The 12,136-nt window shown below is 37.6% G+C and overlaps 1 protein-coding gene across 1 annotated transcript in view; it reads left to right on the top strand.

The window, feature by feature from the left end:
- Nucleotides 1–116: 116 nt before the first annotated feature.
- LOC129746874 (P protein-like) overlaps nt 117–12,136 on the top strand; it is a 37,108-nt gene continuing 25,088 nt past the window's right edge. The window contains exon 1 of the mRNA XM_055740781.1: nt 117–691. Within this exon, the coding sequence (XP_055596756.1) occupies nt 304–691 (388 nt within the window). The 5' untranslated portion in view covers nt 117–303. The remainder of the gene's footprint in view (nt 692–12,136) is intronic.

Consider the following 12,136-nt stretch of genomic DNA (forward strand, 5'->3'; position numbering starts at 1 on the left):
CGACTTTTCTCCACCCCTCGGTGTTTTACTTCGCAAGATTCTTTAGACGAGCGAGGAAATGACTTTATGGTTTCCATCAAACCGACTAATCACTTCGTCAAGACACAGGACCTGCCTCGGGTAGCTGTTGCTCATTTATGGTTTCGCTTCCCGAGGAAAAGGATCTTAGAAACTTTGTGCTCTTTTCTAGATAGTGCTTTGCTGGATAAATCCTCTGAAAATCTGCCGAAAAGACTAAACCGGTAGTGTAGATTAGTGTCCAGGTGTTCGTGGGTTCTTTTCATCTTAACCCGTGGTGAAAAGATGGACATGCTGGATAAGATGAACCCGTTCCGGCGGCGTCGAACTGGGGCTTCAGCTGGGGCCGATGGGGATTCCAGTCCTCCGGTTGCGGGAACTAGTCTTCCCAATCCGACCATAACCCTATCGCGGGCAAATCCTTCGGAAGCAACCCTTTCGAGTGGGGGTTCTTCGGTGGGAACGGGACTGCACAGTAACGGTAACGGTGAACCAAGTGGATCTGATAAGGCCAAGAAGAAATCCAAGCGCTCACGTACTATTTCGGTTGTCCCCATCAGCGAGGTGACGGAGGCATCCCTGGAGCTATGGCGCACCCTGCCGCCCAAGATCCGGCAGGACCCCAGTATGGTGTCCTTCCAGCAGGTGGAACTGGAGCATGCCCGGCTGCACGGTGAGTACACTTTGAACCAACTGTAAACAAACTATAGATATATGTGAAAACCTACTGATAAAAAACTGTAAGAATGTGATTGCAGTTCTTAAACGTTAAGTATTATATTTTTAATCCGAAAAATCACTTCCATCTGTACCGTTGAGCCGTCAACACGTACGCCGGAGCATCGTATCGTTGCTGTGTACCTGCAGGAACATTTTACATTATTTATTTTTTCCTTACCTGTATTTCAATCAGCACTTTTCAGTGCTAAAATTATTTTCATTTTCTTTTATTCATATTTTCTCTTTTCTTTCCAGCATGGGGAAGTCTTCGGCCGGCTCAAGGGCCGGAAGAAAACGGATTGCTGAACCTAATCCAGGGCCATCTGCCAAAAAAGTTGAAATTTCCAATTCATTCGATGTCCTTCATAACATCGGTGATGAGGAAATATTCATATTTAATTCTGATAAGAGTACTAAGAAACCTTCTTCTTCTTCTTATACTCTTAAAAACGAAAAGATTCCACCAATAACGGTCACGATTCCTGACTTCAATGCCTTTCGAAAAGAAATCGTCACTTCCGTCAAGGATGTGAAGATTTCTTTTCAGATCGGTCGAAGGGGAACTGCTCGTATATTGGCGGAATCTTTTAATGATTTTCAAAAGGTTTTAAATTATTTGAATAATAAAAAACACCAATTTTTTACGTACGACACTAGAAGTGATCGTCCATTTAAAGTTGTACTTCGTGGTCTCACTGGCGATCAGACACCGGATGAGATCACAGCTGAATTAAATTCTTTGTTAGGTTTTTCTCCAATTCAAGTAATTCAAATGAGGAAAAGAACCAACACGAATAATATCAGTAGTGTTGGTTTTGCTCCTGAACTTTATTTGATCCATTTTAAAAAGGATCAGGTTAATAATTTGCAAATTCTTGAAAAGGCTCGTCTTATGTTTCATTGTCGAGTCAAATTCGAACCTTTTCGTAAATCTTCTACCAATTTTCTTCAAAATATTACGCAATGTCGCCGTTGTCAAGCTTTTTGTCATGGCACTAAAAATTGTAGAATGAATGCCAGATGCATGTTTTGCGGCTCATTCGATCATGAAAAATCTAAATGCCTTTTTGGTGGTGATAAGCCAAAAACAGAATTTTTTAAGTGTGCAAATTGCGCAGGTAATCATTCCTCGAATTCGCTAGACTGTCCCATCAGGGCAAAAATTATTGCTTCTAGGAAAAATCCCAAAGTTTCCAGAAAAGTTTCTTCTCCTCCTTCCTCTTTTTCGTCTTCACACGTCGGGCCGGCAAACAACCTGCCTGTTCGCATTCAGCCTCGGTCTACATTGGAATCACGGCTGGGTAATACCCGAAGTGATTTTAATGTTACCTGGGCTGATTCTGCGCCCCAGACTCGTTGTTTATCGTTCTCAGAGGTGGTTGAAAATGGGTTTCCCTCTTCAGGTTTAACTAATAAAAATGGGAAAAAACCAAGTCTCAACGTTCATGCGAAGGCTTGGGAAAATCCCCGAAATTCAAATACTTTTTCTTCTCCTTCCTCTTCTGATTCTAACAATTTTGTTGATTTGGGTGAGATTACTGAGGAAAAATTAAAATTTTTGCATCAAAATTTAATGGAAATGATGCAACTTATGTTGAAAGCAAATTCAATGTTTGAAGCTTTCCAAACTTCTTTTAATTATGCTAACAAAATTATTATGACTTTACGATTCCCTCATGGATCCAAATAGATGTTTAAATATTATGAATTGGAACGCTAGATCTTTGCTGGCTAACCAAGATGAATTCTTTTTATTTTTGAAAACTCAAAACATACATATTGCTGCCATCACTGAAACTTTTTTAAAGCCAGACAATAACTTGAAAAGCAATGCTTTCTTTAAAATTTTACGGAATGATCGACTTGATCGACAAGGTGGGGGTGTAGCTATTGTCATCAATAGTCGTCTCAAATTTAGACTTCTTCCTTCTTTCAATACAAAAGTCTTAGAAACAATTGGAATTGAATTAGAAACTTCTATGGGGAAAATTATAATTGTTGCCGCATATTTGCCTTTTCAATGTAGCGGTGAACAGAAAAATTTTTTGAAGGGAGATTTACAAAAACTCACCAGAAATAAATCTAAATTTTTTATTATTGGTGACTTTAATGCAAAACACCGATCTTGGAATAATATTTCATCAAATTCAAATGGGAATATTTTGTTTAATGACTGCTCTGCAGGTTATTATACTGTTGAATATCCTAATGGGCATACTTGTTTTTCTTCAATTAGAAATCCCTCCACAATTGATTTGGTTCTAACGGATTTAGGCGAGCATTGTAGTCAATTAGTTACTCATGCGGACCTCGATTCAGACCACCTTCCAGTAACATTTTCTTTATCCCAAAGTCCCATTGAAAACCCTTTAAAATCAACTTTTAATTTTCAAAAGGCTAACTGGGAGCGATATATGAATTTTATTGAACGTAATCTAGATGTAAACGTTCCATTGAATTCAATAGAAGATATTGATTTGGCTGTAGAAAATTTGACAACTTCAATAGTCAATGCTAGAGCCGCTTCAATACCTAAAGTTAAACATAAATTTAATCAACCTTTAATTGATGATGATCTTCAGTTTTTGATACGACTGAAAAACATTCGTCGACGCCAATTTCAACGAACTAGGGATCCTTATTTGAAATTAATTTATTGCGACCTTCAAAAAGAGATCAAACGTCGTTTAAATTTTATCCGTAATGAAAATTTTGCTAAAGCAGTAGAGGACATAAAACCCTACTCAAAGCCATTTTGGAAATTAACTAAAATTCTAAAAAAGCCCCAGAAGCCAATTCCTTCTTTGAAAGATGGGGATAAACTTCTTTTAACTAATTCAGAAAAAGCTCAAAAATTAGCCCAACAATTTGAGTCTGCTCATGATTTTAATTTAAACGTTGTAAGTCCAATTGATGCTCAAATTTCCCTAGAATTTGATGATATTCTTTCTAAGCAAATTGTGTTTGAAAGTTCTTGTGAGACAAATATTGATGAACTTAAATTGATTTTCAAAAAATTTAAAAATATGAAAGCCCCGGGGGAAGATGGGATTTTCTATATTCTTATTAAAAAGTTGCCTGAAAGCACTTTAAATTTTTTAGTTAAAATCTTCAATAAATGTTTTCACTTGGCTTATTTTCCCAATAAATGGAAAAATGCCAAAGTAACTCCAATTTTGAAACCTGGAAAAAGTGCTTCAGAGCCTTCAAGTTATCGACCAATTAGTTTGCTTCCTTCTTTAAGTAAACTATTTGAGAGAGTTATTTTGAATAGAATGATGATTCACATTAATCAGAATTCTATTTTCCCTGATGAACAATTTGGTTTTCGTTATGGACATTCTACTACACATCAACTTTTGAGTGTAACTAATATGATTAACGCTAGCAAATCTGAGGGTTATTCAACTGGTGTTGCTCTTCTTGATATTGAAAAAGCTTTTGACAGTGTTTGGCACAAAGGTTTAGTAGCTAAATTAGCTCGATTTGATTTTCCTGTATATCTCACCAAAATTATTCAAAATTATTTGACTAGCCGAACTTTGCAAGTAAGCTATCAAAATTCATGCTCTGAAAGGATACCCATTAGAGCTGGTGTCCCTCAGGGTAGTATACTTGGGCCTATTTTATACAATATTTTTACTTCTGATCTTCCTGATGTCCCAGAAGGAAAAGGTAGAAGATTATTTGCTGACGATACTTTGCTTTCAGCCAAAGGTCGAAATTTACGGGTGGTACGCAGTAGATTGCAACAAAATTTAAATTCCTTTTTGAATTACTTGAAAATGTGGAAAATTTCTCCTAACGCTTCCAAAACTCAACTTATTTTATTTCCCCATAAGCCAAGAGCAAATTTTTTAAAACCTAATGAAAATCATTCCATAACTTTTAATGGGGTTTCATTAGAATGGTCTGATCACGTGAAGTACCTGGGACTTACACTTGATCGGAATCTTACTTTTAAAAATCACATTGAAGATATTCAATCTAAGTGTAATAAATATACTAAATCTCTTTATTCTCTCATCAACAGGAAATCCAGGTTGTGTCTGCGAAACAAGATGTTAATCTACAAACAGGTATTCCGACCAGCGATAATGTATGCAGTTCCGATTTGGTCTAGCTGCTGCGCGACGAGGAAGAAAGCCATCCAGAGGATTCAGAACAAGGTTCTGAAAATGATTTTGCGGCTTCCACCTTGGCACAGCACCGAAGATCTTCATCGGATTGCGGGCATTGAATCGATCGAAGAGATGGCCAACAAAATCATCTCCAACTTCAGAGGCAAATCGATGCAGTCTTCCATCGCAGAGATTCGTTCTCTCTATAATTAGTTTTAATTTAGGATAGTTTTAGTTTTTAGTAGTAAGTTTAAAATATTTTTTGACATTACAGGATGTTCTCCTACATAAAAATACATGATTGCACTCAGCAAAATTAATTCAAATAAATAAATTATAGTGATTAATAAACTATAGGGCTCTGAAAGTTCATTATTGAACCGAACACCTAATTTAATGTATTAATGTAATATAAATGTAATGATGAATTGGTACTAATAAAGATATATTTAAAAAAAAAAAAAAAAAAAAAAAATCCGAAAAATAAGTTCAAATCGGATTTTTGTCAATATGTCATGTACCGTCTTACGCATACATGGAGAAATATCTGCGTGAATTTTGAGATATTTGTATAAAATCATTAATTAAAACAAATGTAAGAATATACTAAACACGCTCGTAAAAATTACACGCTTAATTACACATTGGACTACTGTTTTCTACATAACATTAAGTGCTAACTGTCTGATATGGAGGCGCATGGCTTGTAGAAATAATTAGGTATCATTATAATAAGCCTCAGTTGAAGCTTAAGCTCATACTCATGATAGCTGTAACTGATCATCAGATGACAAATTTTAATGATAAATTTGAATCTTCAAGGTGACATTCTTAAAAAAAAACTACCAATATTTTGATAAACACCAGTTACAAACTGGTAAATATTTCACACGATGTGTAGTTATTCTACGTTTTCGATTGCTTCAAAATTCCTCGCTAAAAATAAAACAAGAATCCCCATCTTTAATTTGCACCTTTGTAATGATACACCAAAGTCATTATGTGTTAATATTGCTACCCCTTTAGGTAGGAATCTCAAATCGTCTGACCACTGACTCTTCACTTTTTGTTTGATGGTTTTTTTTCAATGTTTTCAACTTTATCCCTAAAATATTACTTTTGAACGCTTTCGTCATATTTTTCTCAAACTAATCGCTAATTGCCTTGATCCAATAAAATCCAAGTTCTTATGGTTAGTCAATCAAGATTGACAAAAACGAATTAAAAATGATTTTCCGTAAAAGACTCAAAAGTAGTTTAGCTTAGCTTAGCTAAGCTGTGATTGACTATACTCCACCTTAAATCATTGAGTTCGAAATGCTTCATTTACAGTTTTTTTTTTTAACCGATTCTAGAAGAACTTCGTATTTTTGACATTTGTTTTCGACTATACATTTCGAAATCCATGATCGCTGGCGTGGCTAAGCAGAACAACTTCCACGTCGCCCATGATTGCTACTCCGTGATTAATCGAGGCCATCAATTTTGCACAAAATCCAAAAGAATGGTGCCAGGAATTAGCAGCCATTCTCATTGTACAAAACTGATGCTCTCCCTTTTTTATATGATTTTTATGATTAATAACGGCGCCGGCCATGTCCTAGTAGTCAATGGAGAAAAGGGAAGGATTGTTATTTAAATAGTAAGATGCTCTTTAAGTTCAACTAGTAACCTCTCGCTCCTGCATAATAAAAAAAAATTAAATAGTCAGAACCAGAGTAAAGTTAGTATCACCAACTATGGTAACCGTGTATACGCCTGCGAATCCATATTCAAGTATTCAAGGAAAGGGTTGTGTTAATTGGTGAAAGGTAGAGATCAGGATCAATTTTGGTAAATGGCGTGATAATGATTTTTTACATCTCCTATGCTCCTAGACATTTCCTAAGGAAACTCCTATTTCTATGAGGTATTTGATAAACATACAATAAAAATGAATCGAGTAAAATATTGAAGGAAAATCAATACCATCCAACTTTTTTCCTTGATAAACTAGCCCTTTTCCCTAACCGGATCTCTGTTGAAGCAAAGAGTTTACAAAAGGGCTTTAATGATTGAAGACGGAAAGCATCTTAAAATGCAAATGAATTATATTGTAATATTTATCTACAAATTTCTATGATTAATGTCTTTTTCAAAACTCTTGGATTCTTTTCTCTTTCCTTTGCCTCACATTTTAGAAGGCTTAAGAGCTTGAATGCTTAAAGAGCACAAAATAATGTATTGAATAATCAATACTTTTAAATACATTTTTGATTTTTCTTTCTTCTACCATCAATTTAAGTTAATATCATAGTAAATTCATAGTAACCGTTTCAAATTTGGAAATGTAAATATTTCAAATTACAAAACCAAACATGTTTAGCAAAAAAAGGAACTCGTTTTATTAAACAAAATTACAATATTTTTGTAAATTATTTTTCGGCATATCGGTGAAATGTATATTCTTGGAGAAAGAATATCAGAAATGAAATTGATGAAGATGGATAGAAAAGTGAGAAGAAAATTTACAGATGTTGAAAAGAGCGAAAGAGCATTTTTGCGAGGAAAACTTATTAACGTACACCATACTTTACCCTGCAACATTTCATTATTTAGGAGAAGTAGTACCGGGATAGAGGTGGCACTACCTTAACCTATACAATGACATCTTGTTGGTCAATTTCATTTCTGATATAGTTTCTCCAAGAATATACATTTCACCGATATGCCGAAAAATAATTTACAAAAACTTAACTAACCCTTCATTTCATGATTTTTTATTTTTCGTTAAAAATCATTTCAAACAGTTGTAAATTATGTGTACATTAAGAAAAAAAATTAAAATAAAATACGATTTTTCACTTTTTGCATACATTAATTGTTGCAAATTTGTTACTTTATGAAACGAAGGGTTAACGGTGGTTAACTTATCTTAAAAATCAAAATTACAATATTTAGAAAAACAGGTATTGATCTTAAAATATCGAGGTTCAGAGTTCACCTGCTGCAATCCAACAGCACTTTGAGAACAAAACGGTTCTAGAAGTACAAGCCCCTTTGATTCGTCCACTTCCACTAACTCCAAACAGGATAACGACTGACGTTTATTGCACTCCACTGAAAGAATCCACCGATATAAAAAGTTTACTGCGCTGTCAAAATTATTGAAACTTGGCCATTAAACACGAAGGAAAAATAAATTTGGAAAAATCACGAAGCAAAACAAGACCGCGGAAAAATATGCGACCGCACTCGAGCAAGGCCAGCTTTGTTCCCGTAAGAGACTCAAAAGTAGTTTGCGAAGTTATGAGACATAGTTGTGTACTTAGTCTTACACTCGAACCAAAAATTTGTTTGGAAGCCCACTTCATCACTTCAGTCTTACTGAAAAATGTACTAATAAGCGTTTTTATATGATTTTGGATAATTTATAAAATATCTAAAAGTATCGTTGAAAAAGCTACACAATCATCAAAAATTTATGGTTTCAGTGAAACATCCTTGGTGTATCCGTGTATCTTACACTGTAGATAGATTCATACTTTTATTAACGTTTATTCCAGATTTTCATGAAATATCCAGGTTAACTTATAAATCCAATATAAAATTCAAGTTAAGTCAAATCTGGCCAGGATGCCCAGATATTGTTCAAAATTTCTTGGATTTTTCCCGGGTTTATTCAAAACATAAAAAAAAATCAGAAATTGTGTTCAAAGACGATTTTTGAAAAAAAAAATCTAAATAAACTTAATTTTTTTTAAATCCTTAGAGACGATCTTAACACAGCTGCTGTAATTTAATGAAAACTTGGAATTTGAAGTTATTTTCTTTAAATTTTCTCTGGTCTAATTTTTGCCTAAATTTGGTTTGATTTCCTCTTTTTAACAATTTTTTATCAAAAAATCGCCCTTAATTGCACGATTGTGTGGTACAAAGTATTGTATGCTTATGTTTGGTTTCATACATCTATTTTGAAGATCTCTTGCTCAAATTAGAATTTCAGCTAACAAGTAATTTCAAATTTCTTGGCAAATGTTACGACGTGTTTTATCCCAGATTTCACAGGAACTTATTCTCTTTGGTGATAAACGCCCAATAGAAGCGAAAAGTCATCTGATGTTCTTTCAAATATCGGTGACGTTTTAAAAATCCGGGAGACCCCTACTTAAAATAGATCTTGTGATCATCATCTGGTAATATAATCTGGTTGAAAATAATAGCCTTCAATACATGAGAGAGTGATATAGGTCTAAATACCGAGCCAATTTTCTGACATGTTTATTTACACTTATCTTTAAACACATCATTACCATCAATTAATTTCAAGAAATGAATTTACCGTTGAAATTCATTTCTTGAACAGATAATTTTACTTGAAAAAAATCTCCATGGGCCTTCGCGTATCTTTCAAAACCACAATTTGTACCAGTATCAGGCACGGAGTAGACTTCAAAGCAAATATAATCGTACTCAGAGTGAACTTCGTCGCAATCCAAAAAAGCTCTAGAAATTTGTAAACTTCAAACGGAAAGAGTCTGGGCTTCCAGCTGTACTCCAATTAAATGATCGTATTGCCATGTCAACTGACGAAAAATGCGAACTTTTTGCGACGCACTTCTCCGGTTTTTTTTTTCAGTCGAATCGCCAACCGCTGGCCAATTGAACGCCGCAGTAACACGATTGCCCATTGATGTGCTGGATCTGAATGTTTTTGCTGTAAGCGAGGAAATAATTCTAGAGGCAATAATTAATCTGAAAAACTCCACGACATCCGGACAGGATGGCATACCGGTATATTTCCTAAAATTTCCATTGTACAAAAAAGGTGACAAAAAAGATGTTCTTAACTACCGTGATGTCACATCGCTAGCTGCCTGCTCGAAAGTATTTGAGAGGATTGTCAACAATGTCATGTTTTCGTCTTGCCGGAACTGGATCTCTGAGAACCAGCGTGGATTTTTTCCTACGCGATATATACCGAAATTTTTGCGGCATTTAATCCTGTAAACACAATTTTTCTGAAAAAAATTGCACCGACTGGGGTTTTCCGAACGTTTGTGTGCGTGGATCAGAAGCTACCTAAAAGATCGTCGATTGGCTGTGAAAATAGGTTCAGCTGAATCCTCTGACTCCATTCCAAAGTCTGGGGTACCTACCTACCTACCTAAGGGTCCGGCGCCGATTGACCGACGCATAGGGCTGAGATAAAAGATCTCCACTGCTGGCGATCCGGAGCCAGCGTCTTCACTTGCTGCCAGCTTAGGTTCTCTTCAACTGTGCGGATTTCAGCGGCTAGACTACGCCGCCACGAGCTTCTGGGCCTGCCTCTTCTTCGATGCTCATCTGGATTCCAGTCAAGCGCCTCTCTGCAAATCTCGTTTTCATGTCTTCGCAGCGTGTGCCCAATCCATCTCTACTTACGTTCCCGAATCTCGATGTCCAGCGCCTTTTGCTGACACCGGCGATGAAGTTCCACGTTTGAGATCCAATTGCCAGGCCACCAAGCGCGGATAATGTTCCGTAGGCAGCGATTCACAAAAACTTGCAGTTTTCGCGTCGTCACCGCATATATGCACCAAGTTTCGCACCCGTACAGCAATACGGATTTGACGTTTGAGTTTAAGATTCGGATTTTTGTTCGTGGAGAGATCTGGCGTGAACGCCAGATGTTTCGGAGACTCGCAAACGCCTATCGGGCCTTTCTGATCCGGGTGTCGATGTCTTTCCTGGTACCACCATCAGGCGTTATCTGGCTACCAAGATACTGGAAGCACTCCACTTTCTCAACTTTTTGCCCAACTACCATGAAACTGGAGGGATTTCCTGTGTTGATCTCCATCGACTTGGTCTTTCCGACATTGACTTTGAGACCTGCTGCTTTGGAACTTTCTGTGAGGTCGTCGAGTTTGCTCTGCATATCCGGTTATGTTTGGGCGAGCAAAACAATATCGTCAGCCAAGTCAAGGTCGTTCAGTTGCTCCATGGTTGAAGGATTCCACGGCAATCCTCGGTTCGGTGCACAGTCGATCGATCCAGTCAGAATCTCATCTATTACGATTAGAAAAAGCAGCGGTGATAAAATACATCCTTGTCTCACTCCAGCAGTTACCGGGATAGGTTCGGACAAGACACCGTCGTGCAAGACCTTGCACGAAAATGCCTCATATTGTACTTCGAGGAGATGGACTAGTTTCTCTGGGACCCCTCTTCGCCTTAGAGCCGCCCAGATTTTTTCATGGTTAAGTCGGTCGAATGCTTTTTCGAAATCAACGAACACCAGCTGAAGAGAGTCCTGGAATTCGTTGATTTGTTCCAGTATGATTCGTAGCGTTGTGATGTGGTCCACACATGATCGTCCGGATCGGAATCCAGCTTGTTGCCGTCGGAGTGTAGCGTCGATTTTCTCCTGGATCCTGTTCAGGATCACTTTGCAGAGTACTTTGAGGGTTGTACAGATCAAAGTTATGCCACGCCAGTTACCGCACTCTGTTAGGTCTCCTTTCTTTGGGACTTTTACGAGGATACCCTGCATCCAGTCGGCCGGGAATGTTGCAGTATCCCAGATGTCAGCGAAAAGACGGTGCAGCATTTGTGCTGACAGGGCAGGGTCGGCTTTCAGCATTTCAGCAGGGATGCAATCGATCCCAGGTGCTTTGTTGGATTTCATGTTTTTGATTGCCGCTTCTATTTCAGCCAGCGAGGGCGCTTCCGAGTTGACGCCATTTATGCGACTAACTGTTGGCGCTTAAAGCTGCGGGTTCTGTTGGCCATCGCTATTCGTGACTCGGAAGAGTTGTTCGAAGTGCTCAGTCCATCGTTTGAGCTGATCTGTTCGATCGGTCAATAACTGACCAGCTTGGTCTTTCAGCGGCATTCTTGCATTAGTCCTTGCACCACTGAGGCGGCGAAAAATGTCATAAAGTAATAGGATATCTCCATTGGCGGCGACTCTTTCCCCCTCTTCCGCTAGGGAGTTTGTCCAGGCTCTCTTGTCTCGTCTACAAGCTTGTTTAACTGCCTTTTCCAGCTCCGCATAACGTAAGCGGGCGGCTGCTTTGGCTGACCCGGTACATGCCTGCTCAATTCCGACTTTCGCCTTTCTCCGATCATCGACCATCCTCCAAGTTTCATCCGACATCCATTCACTTCTTCTTCCACAAACTTTACCGAGAGTACCATGGCTCGTCGTGATAAAGGCATTCTTGATTCCACATCACTGTCCTTCGACTGTTCCAATTCGTGTCCGTGTTTTCATGCTAAAAGTCGTCGCCAAAGTTCCGTCATTTCTTTCGGGT

The sequence above is a fragment of the Uranotaenia lowii genome, chromosome 2, assembly GCF_029784155.1.
Source record: "Uranotaenia lowii strain MFRU-FL chromosome 2, ASM2978415v1, whole genome shotgun sequence".
NCBI classification, from domain to species: domain Eukaryota; kingdom Metazoa; phylum Arthropoda; class Insecta; order Diptera; family Culicidae; genus Uranotaenia; species Uranotaenia lowii.